At 36.2% G+C, this 27,935-nt stretch overlaps 1 protein-coding gene across 3 annotated transcripts in view; it reads left to right on the top strand.

Annotated features, from left to right (window-relative positions):
- Positions 1-4,444: 4,444 nt before the first annotated feature.
- The window catches only part of LOC141504386 (centrosomal protein kizuna-like), a 163,075-nt gene continuing 139,584 nt past the window's right edge, over positions 4,445-27,935 (top strand). Inside the window, exons 1-3 of one of the 3 annotated variants that reach the window (XM_074209341.1) lie at positions 4,445-4,598; positions 18,179-18,241; positions 23,785-23,947. In XM_074209341.1, the coding sequence (XP_074065442.1) occupies positions 4,513-4,598; positions 18,179-18,241; positions 23,785-23,947 (312 nt within the window). In that variant the 5' untranslated portion in view covers positions 4,445-4,512. Of the gene's footprint in view, positions 4,599-18,178; positions 18,242-20,003; positions 20,116-23,784; positions 23,948-27,935 lie in introns of those variants that run through there. The other 2 variants (XM_074209339.1, XM_074209340.1) reach the window with 2 other exon arrangements.

The following is a 27,935-nucleotide window of genomic DNA, read 5'->3' as shown; positions in this document are numbered from 1 at the left end:
CTGAAATTCCACAAAAGTCAGTGGAAAGAGGTGAAAATTTAAACATTTAAATCTTTTAGAAAAAATAGAAAAACACATTATGTGGTTTAAGTTGCCTATGAACCAGGGAAGTGGTAATCTTGTACTGTTTACCAATAATGTGATGCTACATTTTTTTAGTTGATTATGAAACCATCAGGGTAAGTATGAAGAGTCTTTATAAGATGTATTTCTTTATTTTTCATTATGTTAACTTGATATAATTATTTTGGGATGCAAGAACGGTTGGGAGAAAAAAGGAGGAAGGGAGAGGAAAAAATTCCAATGTAATGTGAAAAATCAGTCAACAGGTATTTATTATATGTCTACTGTTGACTAGAAGGCAGGATCAGGATCATGAACTCTAATTTTTCTACTTAAGAAAGAGGCTCCCCATGGTCTTTTCCCCTTGTTTATTAAAAATTTGTATTTGTATTCCCAGCATATATATCTGGCAGGTAGGTGCTTAATAAATATTAACTATATAAATATTGATTACTACATGCCAGACAATGAGGATAAAAAAAAAGGTAAAAATGAAACAGTGCCTGCCCTCAAAGAACTCACATTTTATCAGGAGAAATAATATGCACACACATAAGGAAATACAAAACATATACTAAATAAATGAAAACAAATATAATAATGGAGAAAAAAATTCTCCACTGGGTTAATTGTTTGGAAACCCAGAAGACTGTGTTCCTATTTCTGCCTTTTAGCAGTCTTGAGAGGTTGAGCACATGCTTTTACTTTTTTTGTGCCTATTTCCCTATCTGTAAAATGAGGAAAATAATAACTGCTTTATTTACCTCATGGAACTCTTTATAAAGATAAAATAGTCTATGTAAAAGTTATTTTTAAAAAGTCTTATTTAAATGCAAGATATTTTTACCTGTGTTCATTTTATTTAAAGAAATCCTATGTGTTTATCAGTTCATACCTTGTTAAATGTCTATCAATTGCATATAACCTAAAAAATTAATCTTGTTTTTTTGAAAAAAATTATTCTAAAAAAATTATTTCTGATTTCATAAGCATATAGTTATATGGCTAAGGGGATACTAGAATTTCCATTTACTTTTCAATTTTTTAAAAGACCTGAGAAAAGTGCTGTTCTGTGTTAATTCCACCAACATAATAGAGATTTTTCAGCTGAACATCAATCATTGAAAGGATAGAGTTGCACAGAAGCTATTTCTATGATATTGAAAGCAGGAAAGCTATCTTGAATCATTTCATGCAAATTTATACAGTGTCTCCCATCTTAGAATCTCAAAGAACTTTATAAGCAAAGTGACACTAGACATATTTTATAGAGAAAATCAAAATATTTAACAGTTAAATGATTTACAAAGTCTGGGGCCAGCTTGTGACTAGAGGACATTTGTAAGCATCCTCTAGCTATGTCTATATAAACCAAAACAAAGAAGATTGATGTAATTACTGTAGTAGTTCAAACAAAAACCCTACTTTTACCTAAATTATCCAAGTTATTGTACTATATATTTCTGTCCAGAAAACTGAGCCTTTATACCAGTTAGTGAGGATAGGATCTTCTAGCTATTTAGAGACTTTTTTTCCACAGCCCCATCAGGAAACTTTATTAAAGTAACTGTGGATTAAAATTAATAGTCTCAATTCTTTTGATATCTTTTTATTTCCAAAGATATTTACCTCTCTCTCTCTCTCCCTTTCTCCATTAGGTTTTCTGCTGATAATAAACAAGAGAAGGGGAGAAAAAAGCAATACTATAAAATAAAACAACCCACTAACTGTGTTTGATCATATATAAAATGTTCCACAATCAATGCTCCCTACATCTATAAAAAAGGTGAAGACCTCTTCTTTGAGCTCAAGCTTGGTCATTATCTTTTTATTTCAAGTTTTATTTCCTTGTTTTTGTTGTTATTGTTCTCTCCATTAGTGTATATATTATTTTCTTGGTTCTGTTGACTTAAATTTACTTCAGTTCCTATGTCTTCCTATGCTTCTCTGTATCCTTCCATTCCTCATTTTTTTTGACTACATTATTACCTCATTATACTCAATATGACAATTCTTTCCATCTTTCCTCAAATCATGGGCATCTCCTTTGTTTCAAATTCTTTGCTATACCAAGTAATGTTTTAAATATTTTTGTTTTATATGGGAATTTTCTATCTTTTACCTCCTTGGTGTATATTCCTCTTACAATGGGATCTCTGAATTAAAGGGTAGGCCAATTTAAATAACTTTCTTAATTCTTTTCTAATGATTGAACCAATGTATTTTCAGCTCCACCAAGTGTATTCATTTGAGTGTATTTCTACAGCTCTCTAACATTTGTTAACCCCATCTTTTCTCACCTATGCTGATTTCCTGGGTGTGTGGTGAAACTTAAGAATTGTTTTGATCTGCATTTCTCTTATTATTAGTGATTCAAAACGATCTTTCATTTAGTTCTTATATTTTGCAATTCTTTTGAGAATTTTTTTATCTTCTGATGACTTATTGATTGGGGAATAGCTCTTGATCTTTTTGTTAGTTACCTATATAATATCTTAGATATAAAAAATTTGAGACTGAGGTTCCCCCCCCCCTCAATTGACAACTTCTTTTCCTATCCTACTGGCATTGATTTTGTTCCTGAAAAAGCTTTTCAATTCCATTTAATCAAAATAACCTTTTTTAAAAATTCTTTGTGATAACTAATATCCATCCCTCGTTTGATTAAGTACTTTCGTAGCCATAGTTATGAAAGATACATAGTTATGAAGGATACATGATCCAGTTCTCTGAAAATTTTTTTGGCAAAATAGAGTACTGAACCTGGACGTCTTTCTGAATTCAAAATCTGGCCTCCAGACACTTACTAGTTGTGTGACTCTGGGCAAGTTACTTAATCTTGTTTGCCTAAATTTCCCCAACTGTAACAATAATAATAATAATAATAATATTTGCCCTTCATTTTCAAAGAAGACCATGATATCAGGGAGACAATGCCATAAGAAGCATGTGAATTGGATTTGAGAGGGGGCACTGTGCTAAGTCCCCCACCCCGTTTTTTCCTCCTGTCATGTGGGCCCAGTAGCTAGATATGAATCAGGTCCTGAATGTCAGGCAGTCAGGATTGAGTGACTTGCCTAAGGTCACACATCTAGTAAGAGTCAAATGTATGAGGCTGGATTCGAACTGCCTCCTGGCTCCAAGGCTAGTGCTCTATCCACCGCACTACCGAGCTGCTCTCCTCAACTGTAAAATGAGCTGGAGAAAGAAATGGCAAACCACTCCAGTATCTTTGCGGAGAAAACATGGGGTCACGAAGGGTCAGACACAACTGATCAACTACAAAAATCTATGGAGGAGAGGCTCAGCAAATAAAACGACATAGAACATCAGATGTGAGTCTGAACTGCAACACTAGCCCTTGAAATTTCTTCAGCCTTGTTTTTCAGCTGTGAAATGGGTGTAAGGGTACCAAACTACCTCCTCGATCTTCTAAAGCCTTATCTGCCCCATGTCTCTGAAATGCAAAGTTAAGTCGGATGTGGACTGGGAAACTCGGACTATTTAGAGGCCAGCGGTGGATTGACATAGCAGTTGACTTTTTTGTTCAAGGAAGCTCTAGAAGATCTTTTACAGCTAGATTGTCATCTATGTCTAATTTGACTAAGATTTAAGGGCCTATTAGATGCAAAGAAATATAAATCCAAAGAACAAATCTCTTCCCTTAAGGGCTTACAATCTACTGGTGGAAGTATTTCCCCCCGTAAATGCAATACTCTGAATTAGCAGGGTAATTGCTACCCTATGGATATGCCTTAAAACGAATTTCTGTCCTAAGACTCTGATAAAAAAAAAAACCAACATTTTTTTGAGTATGGTGTTCTAGACGCTATAAAAATCTATAAACTTTATAAATTATGAAAAGACACTGGACTATGATTCTGGACACCAGAATAGTATATGCAATGAAATGAGGAAAACTTAGATGGAAAGGGGTGATGCAGTTTAATTTTTTTTCTGAAAAAAAGTACAATTAGCAAGATCTGACGAATAAGTTTTGAACTTGCCCTAGAACCAGCAGCCACCAGCGTGGCTCAGAGGTGAAGTTCCTAGTCTAAGGGATGGACACAAGCCACTAGGTACGGGATAAACTGGAAACAATGAGCGGAGGGAAGGCGCTAGAATAAAGGGGGCCTGGAAAGGCCTCCGGGAGGGCGGGCCGGGCCGGGCAGAACCAGGCCCCCCGCGCCAGGGTCGCATGGGTGGTCTCGGTGAGCGGGAGGCCGAGCAGCCGCTCACCCCAGCCCCCGCGCCCGCTCCGCTTCCCGCGGAGGGGGCCGGGCCGGGCCGGGGGCGGCGCCAAGGCCGCGGCGCACTCTAGGCCCGGCCCCGCCCCCGGCCCCCTCCCGGCCGCAGGGCGGGGCTGGCTGCGCCGCGGAGCACGCCGGGGCGCGGGCCCAGGCTTCGCCGGAGCACGCCGAGGCTCGCGGCGGGGTGGGGGCGCGCGCCATGGCGCAGGATTTCGCCCGCGGCCTCTTACCAGGCCCCGACTACTACGAGAAGCTGGGCCGCCTCCAGGGCGCGCTGAGGGACAGGTACGGGGGAGGGGAGGAGGTTTGGGAGGGGTGGGGGCTGCGGCCGCGGCCGGAGGCGGGGCCGGGGGCTCCGGGCCCTCGGGCCCGCCCCCTGCCCGGGTGGGGGAGGGGCCTGGCGTGGCGCGTCGGTGCTCCGGCGTCCCTGGCCGAGCCCGCGGGGGCGCTCCAGTGCGAGCCCGAGGGCCGCCCCGCCGTGGCCCCTTCCCCTTCTCCAGCACTTTCCCTCCAACTTTCCATTTCCCCCTTCCCTTCCTCCTCCCTCTCCCCTTCCTCACCCCATTTCTTTTCTCCTTCCCTTTCTCTTCTTTTCCTCTTAACCAGTTTTCCTTGTTTATCTTCCCTTTCCGCTTCCTTTTCTGTCCTCCTCCTGCCCTCCTTCCTTCCCTTTTCCTCTCCTTCACTTCTTTCCCTTTTCCAGTTTCCCCTCTTTCCCATCTCCTCTTGCGTCCTTTCCTCTCTCCTCTCCCCCTTTCCCTCCATCTCCTTCCCTTTCCCCACCTCCTCCCCCTTGGCCGATGAGTCTTTAACTCACCTCTCTTCGGGGTCAGTGACCAGATCCCTCTCTTAATTCTGGGGGAAAGTAACTGTTCCTCAAAATTCTGGGGGAAAGTAACTATCCCTCAAGATAGAGGTTCTTAACCCGGGGTCCATGGACAGATTTCAAGGAGGGAGAGAACTTGGAATAATTTGTCATTATTTTCACTAACTTTTGGTTTCCTTTGTAATCCTATGTATTTTATTTCATACATTTAAAAGCATTTTTTTTTTCTGAGAACGGGGATCCTATATACTTCATCAGACAGGCCGGTCCTTGAGGGAAAAAAAGTTAAGAATTTAAGATCCAAGAAGTTTCTGCTGTCCTGGGAGATTTTGCTATCTTGTGTCAACTTCAGTTACACAGGAGACAGATTTTTCTGTTTTACTTTCTTTAAAATCTCCATTTTCAAAATATCTATTTGGGTTGGGATTAGAATGATGTCTTTAGTATGTGTGTGTTTGGATGTGCATGTCACTGGGGGGAGTGGATAAAAAGAGAAGAGGTGGAGGTCCAGTGAAAGGTCACATAATTGAGAAAAACTAAAGTTTTTCAAGAATGCTTTTTATCAAGTTGGAAGAAGCTAGGAACCCTTTGGAAATATCTTGTTTTAATAGGATGAAATTTGTTAGTTTTTTTCATAAAGTACCACACATCTTGAAACTATAAAGAGCCCTACACCAGAAGTCTAGAAGACTGAATTTTTACTCTTATTAGCTCTATTATCTTAGTTAAATCATTTGTTTAAATGATGACATTCAATTAGTTAATTCTAGGCCCTTAGCAACTTTAAAATTCTGTTTCATTAAGTCTTTGATCTGTTGCTGATTACCACAGGTCCTCAGACAAGTCAGTATTTTTTTTTTGTGCCAGTGATGTCCAGTGATTATATATATCAGATAATAAAAAGGGCGTGAAAGCAGTAATCTTATTTTGTATTTAATTTGCTGTATGTGATAATCCTGACTTTTAATTAATAGTTCAATCTGAAAAAATTAAATTCAGATCAACAATGATATTAACTAGGCATTAGAAGTACAGAGACAAAAACAAAATACTCCCTTGCCCTCAAGGAATCTATATTCTATTGGGTGATATAACAGTAACAGCATTTAAGCCTGACAAAATGCTTCATAAGCACTCAAAACCTTACAAAATGCAGATGAGAAAACTGAGACTCTGGAATTAAGTGGTATAAATAGTGGTGGAGGTGGTATTCTTTTGACTCCAATTCTTATGTTTTTCATAAGTACCACCCTGTTTCTCAGGTGACATCTTTTGGGAAATCCTCAAGGAGGGTATAGCATCCGAGTTGAATCTTTAAGAAAGAAATGGATATACTAAGAAGTGGAAATGATGTGTATTCTGAAATGGAGTGAATAGTTTGTGCAAATATGTGGGATGGCATGGTTGCATATCCAGCAATTTGGAGAAAATGTGTAGTTAAAACATAAAGCACATGCAAAGCATAATAGAAATACTTAAGTAGTTTTACTACTAACAAATTATATAACACAATTCATTGAAAATATACATTATCTGTTTTCTACTGCCCTTATTCAAATGTCTTACTATTCCAAGAAATAACAAACATCTCACGAATTTCAAAGTCTTAACTATAGAATTCAGGGACAAATAGAATATAATTTAACAAAGATGAACACTTTAAAAAACATTTTTTTACAAGAGAAAGTTATTTGACTAGTGGAGACTGGCCAGGTATTTATATAAACATTAGCTCTAGAGGTTATAGACTATGAAATAGCAGTACAATGTATTTTTTTGGAAAGAGAATAGAGCATGTTATCAAAAGTTATAATTTGTTGCACTCTTGTTCTGTCCACTAGTGTGATATAGTGGAAAGATCATTGGACTTGAAGTCAGAAAATATGAATTTGACTTTGATTCTACCTCTTATAAGCTCTGTGATCTGGTAAAAAGTATCAGTTGCCTCGTGTAAAATGGGGACAGTAATTATATACTCACCCCATAGGAGAGTTGTGAGGATAACAATAATGATGATGAAGATGATGATAATAGCTGATATTTATATAGTATTTTAATATTTGCTAAGCACTTTACAAGTTACTCATTTTATTCTCACAAAATAGGGTTAAGTGCTGATTTTTTCTTCATTTTCCTGAAGCAGATGGAGTCCAGTGACTCACCCAGGGTGACACAGTTAGTAAATGTCTGAGGCTAGATTTGAATTAAGGCTTTCCTGACTCTAGATCCAGTGCTGTATTCACTTCACTATCTAGCTGTCTTTATCTTATCTTATCTTATATTTTTTTTTTTGGCTTTTGCAAGGCAAATGGGGTTAAGTGACTTGCCCAAGGCCACACAGCTAGGTAATTATTAAGTGTCTGAGACTGGATTTGAACCCAGGTACTCCTGACTCCAAGGTCAGTGCTTTATCCACTAGGCCACCTAGCTGCCCCATCTTATCTTATCTTAAAAGATTTGATCCTGCATAAAATTTGCTATTTATATGAAATGATCTGCATGCATGAGATGATCATTGAAACCCTGGGAGCTGAAGAGATCACCAAATTAAATAGTATGGTGAGAGAAGATGGCTCAGGACAGAACCTTTAGTAACCCCTTTGTCCAGCAAAGAACAAAGAGAAGGAATGGTTAAGTCAGGTATAAGGAAAACAAGGAGAGAGCAGAATTGTGAAAACCTAGAAAGAAAACAGTATCAAGAAAAAGGATGATCAGTGTCAAAGACTGCACAGAGGTCAGGAAGGATGAAGATTGAGAAGAGACCAATAGATCTGACAAGAGATCATTGGGAAAATGGCAGAACAGCAGGAAGAGCAGGGAGTGTACAAAGACTACAGAAGTACTGAGAATGCTCCCTGCTCTTCCTCCCCCTCCAAAAAACCCCCCAAAACAAAACAAAACAGCCCTCCTTCAAAAAGATCTAGGAAACACTAGAGAATCTTGATGAGGAAATTCAAGAAAAAGTCAACAGTGAGTCATTTTTCCAGCTCTTGATGATACAGAAGATACAGAGAAGTCTGGACACTTGGGGAAAGGGTTTGGTCAGGGCTCATCTGTAAGGAGCATTCCAACATAATAGAGCACACCAGGGCAAGAAGAGGCCCCAAACCCATAGTATGATACTAAAATAAGAATAGAAGCCACCTGGAAGCTCTATCTCCCACTAACCAGTTCTTAGTATCAGATTGAAGGTAAATTGAGGAGTGCCTGCTATGTCAGGACTAGATACTAATACAGTGTCCTTACCCAGATACAACTGCCTTTCCTGCACACAGCCTGTTAGCTCCAGCATTCCTGATGCACCTTCCTGGGGGCATAAAAGATTCCCATCTCATGTACTTGCTGCTGCTCAGACTTGGTGGATGCTCAAGACCATTTGAGTCACTGTTTTTTTTTTTTTAGCTTTTGCAAGGCAATGGGGTTAAGTGGCTTGCCCAAGGCCACATGGCTAGGTAACTATTAAGTGTCTGAGGTTGGATTTGAACTCAGGTACTCCTGGCTCCAAAGCCAGTGCTCTATCCACTACGCCACCTAGCCGCCCCGAGTCACTATTTTTGTTAGAAAATTCTGATAACTGACTGACCAGAGAAGTTTGCAGATAATGAGGGGGACTGAGTCCAGAGAATCTAAATTCCACTGTAACCTTGTTGAATATACTTGATATATTAGGGCAAAATACACATCCTTCTTTGTTAAATTTTCTGTAAGTTGTGAGCTCCTCCTTTTATCCCAACCTTGAATCAAGAAGATGCCAATTTTAAACCTGTGCCTACAACATTTGGCAAAGTCTTGACAGATTGGAAAGAGAAATGGAGAGATATTCTTGTGACTTGTGTTGTGGTTAAATTGAGGTGAGAGCCCTGCCATTATGGAGGAGGATGGTATGAACAGTTGGAGGGTCACTGCTTGGCCAAAGCTCTTCTGATCTTATGTGCCAGAAGACTCCCAAATAAAAAGATGGACTAGGGCTAGAGTAGGCTGGAAGAAAATGCCAAGGCCATTATTCCTTGGTTGTAGTTGACAGTACTATATGAGTTAGACCTCCAGCTTAGGCTGACTGAAAGTAAACTGCATAGGCATATTCAGCAGCTAGAGACAGAACTTTGTGCTTTCAGGAATGTGCTTTGTGCTGAGGGATGGCTAATGAGACCTGCTGGTCAGGTGAGTGAAGAGATCTCTCCTGGTGGTGGTGAAGAGTGAGGATTCCAAGCCTGGTACTCACCTTCTGGTCTCTGACACCAAGGTTCAGTTAGGAGTCATGAGACTGGAGGGGAACAAACTTGGGGGCAAGACCAAGGAACGATCACAGGTGGATAGAAGACCCAGGCTCATCCTAATACTGCTCCAAGGAGCAGTACAATGACTTTTCCCTGAAGGCACAAGCTTTGGCTAGACCCTACACTACAGGTGGTTATTTGTTGTCGAGTCTTCAGGTTCAGTCATGTCCAATTCTTTGTGACCCCTTGAACCCTTCTGTCCACTATCTCTTGAAGTTTGTCCAAGTTCATATTCATTGTTTCCACTACACCATCCATCTCATTTTCTGTTGGTCCTTTTGTTCCAGTCTTTCCCAATTGCAGGGTCTTTTCCAATGAGTACAAAGTATTTAAGCTCAGCTTCTGTTTTTGACCTTTTAGTGAACAGCCTGACTTAATTGAAGTATTGTCTAATCTGATCTCCTTGCTGGCCAAGGAACTTTTAAAGTCTTCTCCAGCATCACAATTCAAAAGTGTCAATTCTGTGATACTGAGCTTTTCTTAATATTTCAACTCATAGTCATACGTTGCTAATGGAAAAAGCCATAGTGTTGAGTATATGGACCTTTGTTGGCAAAGTTATGTCTCTGCTTTTTAGTATGTCCAGATTTGCCATAGCTTTCTTTCCAAGGAAAGGGGTTAAATCAATTCAATCAGAAACCTGAGGAGTCTCTGGAACAATGACTCCAAATAGTGTAGTCTGATGGAGCCAATTCTGAAAAGCTCTCCACTTGAGCCTTTTGTGGCCTGGTGCAAACTCTCTTGGGACCTCTCTTAAGCAGAGCCAACAAAATTTGTTAGAGCCTCCAGAAGAAATATGTTCTTTGTCTCCTTTAAGTGACTGAAATGGGAAATTATTCAAACTTGACTTTGTAAAGATGAATTCCACTTGCCCTCAGATGAGCATTTATAAGAGGGGTGGAGGGGAGGGTGAAAGTTCCTAAAGAAATTAGTTTGATAGATTGGATTTACTCACTACCTCCTCCTCCACTAAGGCCTGCTACACCATCTGGGTGAAGCTCAACCTGAATGATTTCATATTTTAGCTAGGGAGTATCTCCTATCACACATCATGTGGGCTGATCAATTGATAAAATTTGAGCAGGATGCTAAGACAGTTATGGCTTGAGTAAATAATTCTGTCAGTACAAACGAGTGGGGAAGGAATAACAGAACCTGCTTTCCCTGGGAGGGAACCATTGGCCAGTGATAAGAAAATCAGTCCATGAGTTTGTTGGGAAAAACTGTAACTGAGTAACTAAGTTATCAAGGGCACTACGGGCCCTTCTGCTGTGACTCAAACCTGAGATGTCTTCCAAAGTCCTTGACCCATTTGGATCATTCAGGGAAGGCTATAGAGGGCATCTATGGAGGGAAGGGGTTGTATCAGTTCAGTATTTGTACATATTCTTTTAGCAATATGTAGGGTCAAAAGGAAATCCTTAGAGTTACCTGAAACATTCCATACAATTAATACCAACGTCCATTAGGACCTATCATAGATTAATGTGAAATGGTGAGGATAAGCAGGAACAGCTCCAGTCACATCCACCATTTAAATAACTAAACACCTTCCTGTCATGAGTAATAGAGAAAAAAGTAGAAAAGGGGGAAAATTTTTTTTTACAAAAAGCAATTTTGGCTCCCTGGGTAGATGGGAATGAAAGATAGTTCCTCTTTAGTGATGGAAATGAAGAAAGGTAGAACACTTCAATATACCAAATTCCTTTACAGCAACTTGTAAGGAAGACATTTGGTTCCATTGGACCATAGGGAGCTGAAAAAAATACTAATTCCTATGTCTCTTGCTGATCTTGATCTTATCAATGTTGTAGCCCAGTCAGCCCAGGACAAGAGTAAATGGTGTAAGATTATTAACTTTGTTAGTGTTTTTTTATTTCTTTCTGTAACTGAGACTAGTTAGATCCAAGTGGGCCAGAGAATACTGAGTTGAGTAGTCATATAGGTTGAACCTTGGTATCAGATTAGATCCTGGGATAGGTTTTGTACAAGCAACTAATGACCTCTTAGCTACCCTGATTTGGGATAAAGAATTGTTGATTATTCCCCAAGTGTCTCTGCAGAAGCCCTGTTGTTCCTTGGAGCTGGTCCTTGATTATCATCAACACATCACTTAAGGAGAAGAAATGTTTGACTGAACTGGAGGTATTATCCTTGCTCTGTATGTGATGTTCTTGATGTTGCTGTGATTCCTTATTATCACTTTGCATTAGGAGACCCACTGAATTTCAAAGCTGTGACATCACCTATCACATGGAACCAACTGAAATAATTTGAGATGTCTTTTTGAAGAAGAAAGGAAATGCTTAGGATTTCTAGGCTTTAGAGTTCTCTAATTTTTTTCTTTGTTGTTCTTTTTAAATCTGTGGACATTGTGGATCTGGCCAGGGAGTGCATTGTAAGGAGCACTTCAGCTGTGTACTAGATCAAGAAGTCCCAGATTCATACCGGTATACCACAACAGGAACAGGTGCCAACTGGCAGCTTTGTCTTCCACTACCTAGTTCCAGTTATGCTTGTAGGGTAGATTGAAGAGAATACCCACCTTTAGGTATGAGGTTCCAGGGTAATGAGTAGTTGCAGGCCCTAGGCAATATGTTGAATAAGGAGAAAGTTCCTAAGCAAGCAGCAGCTGTGTGACTCAAATCCCAGGAGTAAAGTGGGGCTTCATTTTCAGCTTTTAGAAGACCTTCAGATGACTAACCATCAGATCTTCCCAGCTGGCATCATCCACTATCAAGTGAGTCCAGTAGCCATCTTTTGTTGCTCAGACTCCCTTAGTGATCTCAGTCCCCATGGTTTCAGTTATCATTTCTTTTCAAATGACTCCTTTGCTTTGCAGTACTTATTCATAGATGTTTGAACTAGTTTACTAGATCTGAAAGTCATATTTCCTTCTGTTATTATGTTTCCTGTTGATTTATTTGCTTTCTGACCCTGATCATAGAATCATCTCAGCATCTTCCCATGCTGGACAATTCAGTTTACCAGTCAGGTCTCTGTCTAAGTGAATATTGGGTGGTCAAAATGGACCGCAGCCTGGTCTTCCCTCAGGTTTAGTGAAGTACTGCAGGCCTTCCTATACTCTCCCCACCCCCACCACAAGGTGTCATGTAGTTGTTTGGCTCAGACTTGTGTAGTTAAGAGCTTTGTAGTTCTGTTCCTGTAGGTTTGCTGCAGTCTCTCTAGGCTTCTCCTGAAGACTTGACTGTGCCAGTTGTTAGAGCTCAAGCATACTTCTGCATCCTGGATCCAGGTGCTAGAAGGGTGTGGGGCACCTATCAATTCTTTGTGTTTGCTAGGGCAGCCTTGCAGCTCTGTGCTGGGTGAGCTCAGGGGAAGCGAGCTTCAGCTCCTGTTGTTTTTTTTTTTTTAACTCTCTTTTAATTTTGGGTGCCCTAGATCATGGAGACACCTGAAGTTGCTTTGCTTTGGCTCCTAATTTTTGTTTTGGAGATGTGTAAGAGGTTATTTTGATCAGGAAAAAAACATCTAGTTCTCTGTCTTTTAGTTCATACTAGTATAAAATTACACTGTGATAAAAAAAATACATGGTATCTGGGAGTAGAGAAATAAGAACCCTGCTATATTCTGCCCTGGTCAGACCATATTTGGAGAATATTATCACACATTGCCACATTAGAGTTGATACTGATAAACTGCTGAGTGTTCAGATGATGGTCACTAGGTGAAGATTCCCAAATTCATGCCATATAGTTTAAGAAATAGGGAGTATTGGGGCAGTTTAGGTGGTGCAGTGGATAGAGCACTGGACCTGGAGTCAGGATGACCTGAGTTCAAATGCAGCTTCAGACACTTAATAATTACCTAGCTGTGTGACCTTTGGAAAATCACTTAACCCCATTGCCTTGCAAAAAGCAAACAAAAGAAATACTGAGTGTTTAGAGGGAAGCACAATATCTGTGTGTAAGTGTTTGAAAGATTTTCATATGCAAGAGAGATTAACACCACAGGAAGAACTAAGAGCAACAGGTAGAAACTGCAAGGACAAAGACATAAGGGAAAACTTGGTATATTAATATAATAAAGAACTATTTAAATATGAAAAGAGAATCTGATAGCAACTTGTTCGCTTAATTTGAGGTTTTCAAGTAAAGACTGTATAATCACTTGTTTGGTATGGTTCAATATGACTTGGATTAGGTGTTCACTGAGGTACTTCTGTGATGAACTGCTGCCTCTTTTTTGGGGTGGGGTATGAGTTGGTGTTCTATTTCATTAAAGAATCTTAAGATTTTGACTATACACTTCTCTAATGAAGCCATAAGTTTTATTAATAGCATATAAGTCATCAGTGGAATTTTCTCATGTTAAAAAGATACCAGAAGCACTTCACTCTCACCCTTGAGTCTCAATTTTGTTTAAGCATCTGAGAACTAAGGCCAGTTCTAGCAGAGAATCAGTACTGCTCAAAACTGTAGGTTAATTCTAAGTAGTCAAAGGTAACTGAGACAGATTTTATATTTAGGATGTTAAAGTGATCTAGAACATTTTGCATATGTGCTAATTGTGATATGACCCCCACCACATATGTAACTCTACTAGTAGTATGTAGACTAAATAAAGAAAAATAAAAGGGTTGAGACTACTTTGGTTTTAGGAGCTGTATCCATCAATTCATTTGTTATTCTATTTCTGTCTGTGTTGCCCCCCTACCCCTCCTTTACCCACCCTTTTCCATTTGGGAAAAGGGGGATGATCTAGTTAGCCTATATTTTTTTAAATTTAATTTATATATTTATTTTGAATTTTACAATTTTTCCCCTAACCTAATCTCACTTCCCTCCCCCCATTCCCCACAGAATGCAGTCTGTTAGTCTTTACATTGTTTCCATGGTATATATTGATTTAAGTTGAATGTGATGAGAGAGCAATCATATTCTTAAGGGGGGGGAAATAAAGTATAAGAGATAGCAAAATTACATAATAAGATAACTTTTTTTTTAAATTAAAGGCAATAGTCTTTGGTCTGTTCAAACTCTACAATTCTTTCTCTAGATACAGATGGTATTCTCCATTGTAGATAGCCCAAAATTGTGCCTGATTGTTGTACTGATAGAATAAACAAGTCCATCAAGGATGATTATCACGCCCATGTTGCTGTTATGGTATATGATGTTCTTCTGGTTCTGCACATCTTGCTCAGCATCAGTTCATGCCAATCCTTCCAGGCTTCCCTGAATTCGCATCCCTCCTGGTTTACAACAGCATTCCATAATGTACATAAATCACACTTTTCTAGTTAGCCTATATTGATTGGGTTTTTGTGGTCCTAGATCAGAGTGAAACTATTGGAACAGGACAAATTTGTCTTGTTCTTGTAGGGTCCAGTCTGAATGTTCTTTTGATGGGGGTAGAGAAAGTTTGAGGAGTTCTGGTGCTGGTCCAGTAGTAGAGGAAAACAGGTAAGGCAGCCATTCTTGGCATTCATTCCTATATTAAGTAGTCCTTTTAGTCAATGTTTTCCTTATACTCCAACATCTTACTAAATATCAATCCCATTTTCTCTTGTTCTATCTTCAGTAGAGTTTAAGATCAGCTAGACACTTAAAGGATTCTTTTTTTATTTATACTGGCTATAATAGGACTTAGCACACAGTAGATGAATAATAAATGCAAGTTTGTTGAATCGAACATTTGAAGTAATACTAGACATACTAGATGAAGCACCAGATTTGGAATTAAGAAGATTTGGGTTTGAATTCCAACTCAGACACATAATAGCTATGTGACTTAGGCAGGTCTCAGTTTTCTCTTCGGAGATTTTTTAGGCATAATAATTACATCTATCTTGGAATGTTGTTGTGAGGATCAAATGTGATATTGTAATGCATATTGCAAACTTTAAAATGCTGAATAATTGTTATATCTTATTCGTATTTGGATTGGGCATGTGATTTCACTGGTATAAGGAATTCCTGGTGAGAAAATATCAGTACAGATTGGCACCCGCTCTGAAATTTTTACTCTATAGATGTCAGACACTGAGCTCACAACCCTGCTAAGAGCAGTGAATTAAATTAAAATAGAATTAAGAAATATTTAACAAATTAAAAATTCAGCACAGCACAAATAATGTTAATATATGGTTTTCTAAGACAATATGAATCCTTATTTATTCTTTTGTATTGACTTGACTGTTGGCCCCAATTTCTATTTGAGTTTGTTGGTACTGAACTTGAACAAGGAGTGTTCATCTGGAGAATGGAAATTATTTATTAAAAATCTTGATAATAATATTTAAGTACAGCTTATTATTCTGATCCCATGTATTTTGTGCCTTTAAAAACATTTTTTTAGGCTTTGCCAGATAATCAAAATGGTCCATGACATAAAAAAGTTTCAGAACTCTTGGATTCAAAAATTACCTGGAGCCCTGAGAGATTAAGTGGCATGCCCAGGATTCTGTCAGTTCTTTTCCAGAAAAAGCCAATTCTTGCTGACTCTGGGGTCAAATCCATCGTGCTATCTATTATTGTTATTTTTAAAGGTCATTATTTTTAGCCTTTTATCCAAATGAATAGCTTTATGACTACATAAACTTTTTGTATTATAAATGAAAGGTTAATAATTTTTGTGTTTTTTTTCTGTACCATTCCCAATTCTCAGTCACAGTTCAGTAGAATACTGAAAGTGAACAGAAGGGACTTAATAGTAATCAAAGTAATAGATGGATTAATTAATATATTTGACTTATTTCATAGCATCTTATTTAACCATCAGCATAGAAAGAATATATTTCCATAGAAACTTCTAGGTCCCTTTGAAGTTTACTTATAGTTTTGGTGAGTGATCCTGAATTATTCACTCATTATTAATACCAAAGTGTTAAATTTCTAGATACAATAGTAAGGGGAAAAATAAAACATGAAAATAGATTGAAATTCCTATTGGTTCTGGTCATAATGTCCACAGGTTTAGGAATATGCCAAAATCAATCTTGGAAATTAAATTAAAATTCTGTTATGAATAGTAGTAATCAAAGGCACAAAGACTAGGAAAACTACTTTGTAAAAAATTTAAAGGAAAAAAACCTGAGGATTCAAGACAGAGCTCTAGTAGTTAGAAGATAATAGGCACAAACAGTGAATGGGATGATAATGAAGGGTCTTCAAGTCAGGTATTAAATTAATAGTTTTGAAAGAAAAACCTGGGATTATATTGGATTGCAAAAAACCAAGATTGAAGAAAATGTCATTGAATGTGTTGATCCAGTCAGTCATAAAGGGGAAAAAAAAAAACCAGAGCCAAAAGAAAGAATAAAAATAAAGGAAATCAGGCAGTGTATCTAATGAAAGTATTAAAACTCTAAAATATTTAATAATTGTTATGGCCCTATTTTATATCTTTCTTATTTATTATAAACCTGAACTTCTCTTTCCAGTGAGACCATCATTACTAGCCAATAAAATTATCTAGTTTTAAAGAATTTCTTAGAAATACTTCTATTGATATTTTTGTTTTTAATTTCTTCCATTCCCAAAACTAAAATCTGAAATCCCCAAACTGAAAAATCTGACATTATATGTGGTATTTCCCACCTCTGTACTATTATTGACTTTAGTTCCTTGAATAATCTGTCTTTACCAGAATTCCGGGTATAAAATAAAATCACTGAGATTTAAAAAAATTTTTTCTCATAAGGAACTTCTTAAATGCAACCTTTGGGAGTATAGTTTATAGTTCCTTGAGATACTTCACTCATTAATGAAACCTTTAATATCAATCAGGCTATTCACATTTAAATTGTTTTCTATGACTCACTTCCTTGATTCCCCCCCCCCACCCCAGTTTTGTATTTCTTTGGACTTGTTTATGTTTGTTACTGGGATATAGCAAAAAATAGTGAGATAATGGCATGGTGAAAAAAATATAAGCCAAATTTTGTTTTTTTAGGTTTTTTGCAAGGCAAATGGGGTTAAGTGGCTTGCCCAAGGCCACACAGCTAGGTAATTATTAAGTGTCTGAGATCTGATTTGAACCCAGGTACTCCTGACTCCAAGGCCGGTGCTTTATTCACTGCGCCCCCCTAGCTGCCCCAAATATAAGTCAAATTTGAGGAGATTCAAATATTGATAGAAAAACTAGTTTGAATTCTACACAGTGGAGCTAAGCTCTTCTGAAATCAAATCTGTCTTAAACCCAGAGTTAAGTTTTTCTTTATATCCACACTGTAATCTTATCCATAATGTCAAAAGGCAAGTTAGATCAGTTTGTGCAGAAAATGTTATCCTGGTTCTTACATTTAAGTATCTCTTGTTTCCCTTTTGTTTCTTTTCCAGAGATTCCTGGATGAACCCTTTCTTTCTGTTTTGTTTCTATATTTGCTTTGAGAATTCTTACTTTTTTGTCAAGCACTTTTATCATTGTCCATTTTCATTATCTGATTTCCCTATTGATCTCAGAGTGTATCTGTTGCTTAGGAGGCAGTAAAAAACTGGATTTGGAAGCAGAAGACATGATAAAAAAAGATGAAGTTCTAACATTGTCTGCTAAGCTGTGTGATTCTAAATAAGTTACTTAACCTTTCTGAGCCTTAGTTTTCCCATCAACAAGACTGGAATAATAATAATACAATACCTTCCATGCAAATTTGCTAAGAGAAAAGCACATTGTAAAATTTTGAAGTGTTATGCAAACTGTTGCAGAGGCATGTTTTATAGCTTAAACCCTTTTTACAAATCTTGGATATTAATTTTCTTACAAATTTACTGATAAAGCATTTTCTTTTATTATCACAGTGAAAAGAAGAGATTAGATCTGGAAAGAAAACTTTATGAGTATTCCCAATCAGATTTATATAGGTAAGTAATGACAGTGACAGTTGTTTTTAATATAAATGACACCCCTTATTACATATATAATATATATTATATAAGCTATTATGTAACTTAAAATATTACATAGCTTCAAATATCATTATACAAGATGTATTTACATGGTACCTTTGCTATTCCTTTTTTCCTACCATAAAGATTTCAAAATATATCATGTGTAAGTGGATTTACATAGAATTAGAATAAAATGAAAATTTTATTCTTTTCATTATAGCTTTGCTGTGTTTCTACTTTTATTTCTCATACACAGTCAGAGAAAGGCATATTTACTCCTTTTTTGGGGGGCCAGAGTTTAAATGAAATAGTCTGTATGTTGTTAATGCAGACTTTTCTTAACTGATCTTCAACCAAGTTGCTGCACCAAGATCACCTGGCAGCTGTTTGTTCATTGATTGCATGCACAGTTTTTAGTAAATAAGTTAGTGGAACACATTCATAGTATTAGAATTTATGCATTTGGAGATCTATTTTGAGAATGTTTGACTTTTAAGAACAAAAACATTTTTTTAAGACATCATTAAAATGAATTCTTTTGTCGAAATCATAAGTGAATAAGAAAGAATCTTATCCAGTAAAGATCAGTTGTGCTGTTTTTATTATTAAGTACATCCATATCTTAATTTTCAAAATTATTCATTCATTTTAAATCTAGAGTTGTGCTTCAATGAAAGAATATTGAATAGGAACTCAACCTTTCTAACCTTGGTCAGTGGTCTGTCAGCAAGCATGTGTGAAGTACTTATTATGTGCCAGCACTGGGCTAAACTCTGGGAATACAAATGGAAAGACAGGCCCTGCCTTCAAGGAGCCTACACAATAATAGGGAAGACAGAAAAGAGAAGAGAAAGAAAACAGAACTGAAAAGAAGGGGTGAGGTGGGGAGAGAAGATACCTAGCTGGGGCAAGATGGGAGAGATCAGAGGAGGGCAGTCTGGTAGAAAATGAAGAGAAGAGGAGCCTCCACCACTTCTTTGGGCACCAGGGGCCTCTCCTGTAAAATGAAGAGAGAGCTGTGTAACTGATCTTTGAGGTTCCTTCTGCCTTAAATCTTTGGCTTGTTTGGCATTCTACTAGCAATAATGCAAAAGAGAGGGACAGCACAGCCCACTGGACCATAGTAAAAAGAACAGAGCCATAACTAGTCATGAAATGATATGGGAACTGCTATTATTCTAACTTTCAGTTTCTGGAAAAGATAGGTTAATGGCAGAGAGGTGCAGCATAGTAAGTATAAAATGTTTTTTGTCCTTACATCTTTAATATTCATACATTCATAGAACAGTGAAATTAGTATTAGAATAGTCTGTGACCCACAGCTGACATAGGTTATTTGATTGTCTCTAAACATTATTTTTATTATTATTATAATATTATTACATGTTATAATATATATTATAGTATTTATGTTATAATGAATTATCTGGTGATTTATAATATATAATATATAATTATGCAATATATGTATATATATATGTATTATATGTATATATACATATATATGTGTATGTATGTGTGTGTGTGTGTGTGTGTGTGTGTGTGTGTGTGTGTATATATATATATATATATATATATATATATATATATATATAATTTTTGTTTGTTGTCCTTCATTCTCGAAAAAGACCATGACATCAGGGAGGTGATGCCATAATAAGCACATGAATTGGATTTGAATGAGGGGGTGCTATGCTAAGTCACCAGTCTCACTTTCTTCTCCAGAACCATCTGTGTCCAGTGGCCAGATATGAATCAAGATGACTGGAGATGACTCTGAATGTGAGACAATCAGGGTCAAGTGACTTGCCCAAGGTCATGCAGCTAGTAAGAGTCAAATGTCTGAGGTTAGATTTGCACTCCTGACTCCTACGTCCAATATTCTACTCACTGTGCCACCTAACTGCCCCTTATTTTATATTATGTCATAATGTAAATTTGCAGTTATATATTATATTATAAATCACTAGAGAATTCAGGGAGAGATTTATTAAAATAAGACTTAATGGATTCTGAATAATCTGATTAATTTTCATATTTGACAGTCAGATTTGGATATTATTGTTAGAGAAAATATCCTTAGAATTTGGATGGAGGCTTGTTTTCTGGAGGGTGGATACTTTTAGCAGAATATGGAAAAATAAATATTTACTCTCTAAGAGTGGCTCTGTGCCAAGCTATAAAAACACAAGAACTTGAAGAAATCCTAGAGACATTTAAAAATGACTCAAATTGTTATGACCTCAAGTTCTTGCTTTGAAATTATATTTTTTCCCCTATATTTTGAGGTCTATTTTTTTCTTGATATATAGACTTAAATAACTTAATCTGCTTATGATGGAAACACTAAATTCCTAGCAGAAATGGGACAAGACATTTTACTATAAACTTTGGAAATTTCATTCCTTTTTGGGTGAAAATTTCATCTGGTAACTAATTGATATTCTCTTACAATTCCCACAACAGGTATTCCAAACTTTCTCTTGTTAATAAGTTCCTTACACTACTCCTTTCCTCAGCTCTCAGCAGACAATCTTTTCTCATACCTGACTTAGAAACCAGAGACCATTCATTGCTATTAGCAGCCTTATCATATGACAGGCTATTGTAAAACGTCAGCTCAACTATAAATAGGACTTCTAGTCTACATCTCAAAACCCTTTGACAACCTTCCTGATATTTTTCCTCATTCAGTTTAGTCTCTAATAGGATAGAGGTCTTTTTCCTCAGTAAGACTAACATTTGTGTATATATATTTGCCCTTGATCTCATCCTTTCCTATTTACTTGACTAGATTGCCCCATAATCACCCACACTCATTCTCCTTTTCTTAAAAAAATGGCTTCTTCCGTTCTATCTATCTACACTCATGCCCAACTCTTGCCCAGCCTTTAAAAAAATCTTCTACTATCCCCTCAACATGTCCTTTTTCTTTTCTTTTTTTTTCATGAAAACCATCTCTTAACTTTATTACTGAATATCTAGACTTTTATAACAAAACTTATCTCAGGCATGACATTTCAGACAGAACCCAGCTGCATAGCTTCCCTCCTTAAATTTATGATATTTAAACTTTGAAATCTGTGGACTTCCTTATCAGAGAATTTCCCATACACTTCTAGCTGTGCAGATGTTTAGGTCAGGGTATTGGTAAGCCAACCAATTTGTTTAATGAGCAAGGATACATGCTTGTCCCTGGTTACTTTAGTTCCAGGCACATTCTTTTCCTCATTCCTACAGAAGCTGGCCTTCAACAATTCTCCCTTCTCAGACTTATGCTGAAGCTTTAAGAGGTGTTTTGGGTACTCAAATTTGTCCCAGAGGATGGGGATAAACCACAATACCAATAATGATACAAAAATACTAGGAAGCATACTCACTAATAGGTTCATAAAATTAAAAGCATCAAACCTATTAACATAATTAAACACATTATCAATATCTGAGTCCATTTCCATTTTAGGTGCCAATGTAATATCATTTAACAGTTTTATGCAATTGATTCATATCCATAGTTACAACATGTCCTTTTTTATAGTCACGTTCCTAGAAAACTTCTACTCTCAATTTCTCCACTCCCTCTCCTTTTGGTCACTTCTCTCTTCTAGCTTTTTTTTTTTTTTAGGTTTCTGCAAGGCAAACGGGGTTAAGTGGCTTGCCCAAGGCCACACAGCTAGGTAATTATTAAGTGTCTGAGACTGGATTTGAACCCAGGTACTCCTGACTTCAGGGCCGGTGCTTTATCCACCATGCCACCTAGCTGCCCCTTCTCTTCTCTTCTAGCTTCTTAATCATTCTCCAAAGATATCAATCATTTAATTGATGAATCTGATTCCATTTTCTCAGTTTTTAATTGTTCTTGAAGTTTATTGAACATATGATACTTTCTCAGTTTAAATTAATTTTTTAAACTTGTAACCAAAGTACCAAAAAAGAACATATCAATCATTATATGTTAATAGAACACAAAAAAGACAATTGTATATCTGAAACCATGAATCCCCATTTAATGTTACTTTAAAAAATATATATATATATATATATATATAAAATGAATCACTTATATTACTTTAAAATTTTTCCTTTTGTCTGTGCTTTGTTTTTGAATTTGCTTCTGTTCTTTTCTGTGGTTAAGAAAATATATCATTGGCTCTTTTCTTTTTGCCCTAATTTTGCTAGCCTCCTTTCCCCCTCACCCCCCCCCCATTAAAAACAACAATACTATATTTAACTGGTCTGCAGGCCAGTAAAACTCCAAAATCTTGTTTAAAACAACCGCTTATTTATCCATTTCCCTTTTTTTATACTTAAAAAGTTAATTTTTTTGTATCCAAATACAAGATTTTGCATTTGACTCTATTGAATCTCATCTTATGAGAGTCAGTTTGATGCTCTAGCCTGTCAAGATCCTTTTTTTTAAGGTTTTTTTGCAAGACAGTGGGGTTAAGTGGCTTGGCCAAGGCCACACAGCTAGGTAATTATTAAGTGTCTGAGACTGGATTTGAACTCAGGTACTCCTGACTCCAGGGCCAGTGCTCTATCCACTGTGCCGCCTAGCCGCCCCTGAATGTTTTACAAAGTAAGAATTCTGGACTTTGAGTTTGAAGAGATTCATGTAGATATGAAGTGGGGTCAAAAATACAGACAAAAACTATGTAACAGGTTGTTAGGGAGAGAAAGACAGACAGAGAGAGAGAGAGAGAGAGAGAGAGAGAGAGAGAACAATTATACATAAAGTACTTTGCATTTTATCTTAGACATTTATAAATACCAGCTATTATCATTATTGCTATTCTGTGATACCAAAAACTATAGGACATTTATTGAAAGTTAGTTTATAATTTAAAGCAATTATTTATTTGTTTTTAAGTGCAATCTTTTCAGGGTGGCTAGGCGGCGCAGTGAATAGAGCACTGGCCCTGGAGTCAAGAGGACCTGATTCAAATCCAGTCTCAGACACTTAATAATTACCTAGCTGTGTGGCCTTGGGCAAACCACTTAACCCCATTTGCCTTGCAAAAACCTAAAAGAGAATGCAATCTTTTCTTAAAATAATTAAAAATTAGATTTTTTTTTTTTAATGCTTTCTAAGTTGTGGTTTGCTATTTGGACCTATTTCCAATTGAACTGATAATTTCAGAATAGCTTGCCATGTAGTAAAACTGCTAACTTGTCATTTATTTTAACATCTCTATCTAGACAGTAATTAAAAATCACCTATGATTAGGTAGTAAATCTAACTAATGGCATTGAATAATATAATATAGTTTTGTGTAAGCTTCTTTGGAGAACTTTGATCCTATCTAGCTGGTGTAATACTTCAGAACTGCTATTTTAATTTTCTTTCTGTGGTGATATAATTTTCAACTTTCCAAATTTTAATATTAAGGGAAGAATAATCCAAGTAGCATGCTTTTTAAATATTGTATTAAAGTAATTCTATGCATATGTGAAATTATTTTTCTCATATGTTGCTCAGAATCTAATTATTTTTAAAATCTTCATTTGTTTTCTAGAAATAAACTGAAATATATAAAGCTAAAGAAATATCTGAAAGAAATATGTGAATCAGAAAGCAAAGCTCATCTTCGAAACCAAGAATATTTAAAACAATGTCATCAAATTCAAGTCCATACTGGAAATTTCACTAGAAATACCGAGAGACTTCAGAATATGAAGGTAAAATGTTATTATATAGCCTTTACTTATCCATTTTCAAAATAGGAAGTAATAGGAAATGATTCTGAATCAACCAATTATTCAGAATTTATTAAGGACCCAATATGTGATATAGTAGCTGGAGAACTAGACTTGAAATTAGGAAGAAATACCTGGATTCAAGTTTTACCTCTTGATACATCATAGCTGTATAACCCTAGTCAAGCCATTTATTCTCTAAATAATTCTTTAAGACTACTAAATTGGGGGCGGCTAGGTGGCATAGTGGATAAAGCACTGGCCTTGGAGTCAGGAGTACCTGGGTTCAAATCTGGCCTCAGACACTTAAAAATTACCTAGCTGTGTGGCCTTGGGCAAGCCATTTAACTCCATTTGCCTTGCAAAAACCTAAAAAAATAAATAAAAAAATAAAAAAGATTACTAAATTATAGAGAAGTTGCCCATCTGTATCTTCAGAGACTTTCATTACCATTTTATACTACTGAACCACATCCCTACTCCCCTCTGCCATCCTAGCTGCTGAGGATATTGAGACAAAGTGAAATGATTTTGCTTTCAAGGAGTTAACCTTCTGTCAGAGAAAATAGGATGTAAGCATGTAAGTAAATATGAAGTATTTAGTCTGAAATAAATAACTCAGTAAAACACAGTGACTAATGCAACTCACATTTTATTGAATAAACTTAGAAAATTGCCATTTGATTTACTAGAATTTATTTAAGAAGACTACTTTTATTACTTCTTTGTGGAATATGATTAGTAACACTATATAAAAATTTAAATATTTAAAAATTTACTTTTTTAACTGTTAAATCTAGTGATCTCAGTCCTAATCTTCCATATTTATTTTTGTTTTGTTAATCACCACTTTCCTGAATACTTTTTAATTTCAGTTTTTGAGATAACTTTCCTCTACTGTTTCTCTCACAACATGACTGATCACTTTTCACTAAGTTTTTTTTTACTGGATCACATACATTTCCACAATTATCAAATTGATCCTCTTATTTTTTCTTTTTAAATAGTATTTTATTTTTTCCAATTACATGTAAAGAAAATTTTTAACATTTTTTAAAAAATAAAATTTTGAACTCCAATTTTTTTCCTCCCTCCCCTTCTTCTTCCCTAAGATGGTAAGGAATTTGTTAACAGGTTTTTCATGTTTAGTCATGAAAAACATATTTCCATAATAGTCATATTACTAATGACTAATTAGTAACTAGTCCTGAAACTGAACAAAAGGAAAAAAAAACTATGACAAAATAAAATGAAAATAGTGTACTTGATCTGCATTGAGAGTCCTTCAGTTCTTTCTCTGGAAGTGGATAGCATTTTCCATCATGAATCTTTTGGAACTGTCTTGGATCATTGTAATGCTAAGAAGAGCTAAGTCATTTATGGTTGATAGTCCTTAGAGTATTGCTGTTACTGTGTAGAGTGTTCTTTTGGTTCTACTCATTTCACTTTAAGACTTTCCAGGTTTTTCTGAAATCTGACTGCTCATTAGTTCTTATAGCATAATATCATACACTTTTTTTATCCATTTCCACAATTCATGGACAACTCCTCAATTTCCAATTCTTTGCCACTACAGTTTATAGCCACAGCTATGAATATTTTTATACATGTGGGTTCTTTTTGCTTTTTTTTTAATGATTTCTTTGGGATATAGACCTAAAAGTGGTATTGTTAGATCAGATTGATTGGCCTTTGACCATAGTTCAAAATTGCTCTCCAGAATGGTTGAATTATTTCAAAACTCTGCCAACATTGCATTAGTGTCCCAGTTTTCTTACATCCTCTCCAGCATTTATCATTTTATGTGATAGGTGTGAGGTTGTTCCTCAAGGTTGTTTTAATTTTCATTTCTCTAATCTGTCATGATTTAGAACACTTTTATATGACTAAATAGTTTTGATTTCTTCATCTGAAAACTACCTATTCATATATTTTGATCACTTTTCAATTAGGGAATGACTTATATTCTTATAAATTTGACTTAATTCTCTATCAAATTGATATTCTTTTAAAAAAAAAGTATTTATTTAAGGCAGTGACTTGCCCAAGGTGACACAGCTAGGTAATTATTAAGTGTCTGAGGCCAAATATGAATTAAGGTCCTCTTGACTCAAGGGCCAGTGATCTATCCGCTATGCCACTTAACTGCCCCAAATTGATATTCTTGATGTTCAGATGTGACCATTTACTCCCGTGCTCATGAAGCTTCAGTGGTGTCTGATTGCTTTGAGAATAAGATACATACTCTTTTGGCAAGAACAAACCCCAAAACTTGAAAAATTTTTATAAAGAATTTTATAATTCATGTAGCAGAGGAGAGCCAGAAAAAATTGACTGCATCTTCCACTTTGTTAGCCTTATATAGAAGGGCATAAGCACACTAGCTGTGGGTAGGCAATTTCCTGCAAAGAACAATTCCCACATAAGATTGTTTGAGATGTATATTGGCAGGTAATTATAAATATTTAATGTCATTTGGGGAACCCAAAACTCAGAACTCTGGGAGGACTGAAGCCATGGGTGTCTCTAAGGTCAGTCTGACCTCAGCTGTAAACCAGCAGTTTTTGAATGAAGAATCAAATATATGTGTATGTGGTTTTACCCCTCCCTCAACTTCTCTCTCTCTCTCTCTCTCTCTCTCTCTCTCTCTTTCTCTTTCTCTCTCTCTCTTAAGTGGTATTCTTCTCTAGTGTGGGATAGGAAGGGAGAGAGAGAGTTTAGAACTGAAAATGTAGCAAAAAAATAAATTAAGTTAAAAAATAGGAATCCATAATTCACCTGAAAATTCAGAGATAAGTTTTCTATACACATAAAACTAGGTTGAAACAACATAAAATATGTAATTAATAATGAAGTATTTTACCCAGACTTCCCCTGTTTTAGACTTTTAAAAGCTCACTATTCTCATAGCGAGTTGGATTAAGATTTCAAAGGAAGTTCATTAAAATAATCCACATCATATGGGGCGGGTAGGTGGCGCAGTGGATACAGCACCGGCCCTGGAGTCAGGAGTACCTGAGTTCAAATCCGGTCTCAAACACTTAATAATTACCTAGCTGTGTGGCCTTGGGCAAGCCACTTAACCCCATTTGCCTTGCAAAAAAAAATCCACATCAATGCTGTCCTCCTCCTTACTTTTTATTTTATCAAGGGACCAGACTGGTAACAAATATCCTAATGTCTATTCATTAGAACTAGTTTATAAGGCAAAAATCAGCTCAAACCTTATGAAACTAACCCCATTAACAACAGAATTATAAGAACTTCAAATTAGGAACCAATGAATATAATTATAAAATACTTTTTATAAAAATAAATTCAGACTTAAATAATTGGATAAATATTAATTGTTCATGGGTGGTCAGAGCCAATATTATAAAAATGACAATTCTACCTAATCCACTTATTCAATGCCATTCCAATTAAATTGCCAAAAAATTATTTTATTGAGCTAGAAAAAAATAACAATTCATTTAGAAGAAGAAAAAGTCAAGAATATTAAAGGAATAATAAAAAAATATAGTGAAAGGAGGTTTAAAAGTAACAGATCATAAGATTACAAGATAGTAATTAACAAAACTTTCCGGCTAAGAAATAAAATATCAATCATTGGAACAAAGGAAACATAAAATATATGGTGGTAATTAATTATAGTAACCTTGTGTTTGACAAATGTAAAGGTTTAAGCTTTTGGGATAAGAATTCACTATTTGGTAAAAATTGTTGGGAAAACTGGAAAGCAGACTGGCAGAAATTAGGTATAGACCCCAGTAACATTATTTACCAAAATAAGGTCAAAATCGATACCTGACTTAGCTATAAAGGGAGATATCATATAAATTAGAAGAACCTGGAACATATTATCTATCAGACTTATGAAAAGGAGGGTTTATGAATAAATAAGGGAGAGAGAGTATTGTGAGTTGTAAAAGGAATAATTTTGATTACAATAAATTAAAAAGGTACAAAT

This window comes from Macrotis lagotis, chromosome 1 (genome assembly GCF_037893015.1).
Source record: "Macrotis lagotis isolate mMagLag1 chromosome 1, bilby.v1.9.chrom.fasta, whole genome shotgun sequence".
In the NCBI taxonomy this organism is placed as follows: domain Eukaryota; kingdom Metazoa; phylum Chordata; class Mammalia; order Peramelemorphia; family Peramelidae; genus Macrotis; species Macrotis lagotis.
This window is presented reverse-complemented; position numbering and strand designations above follow the sequence as displayed.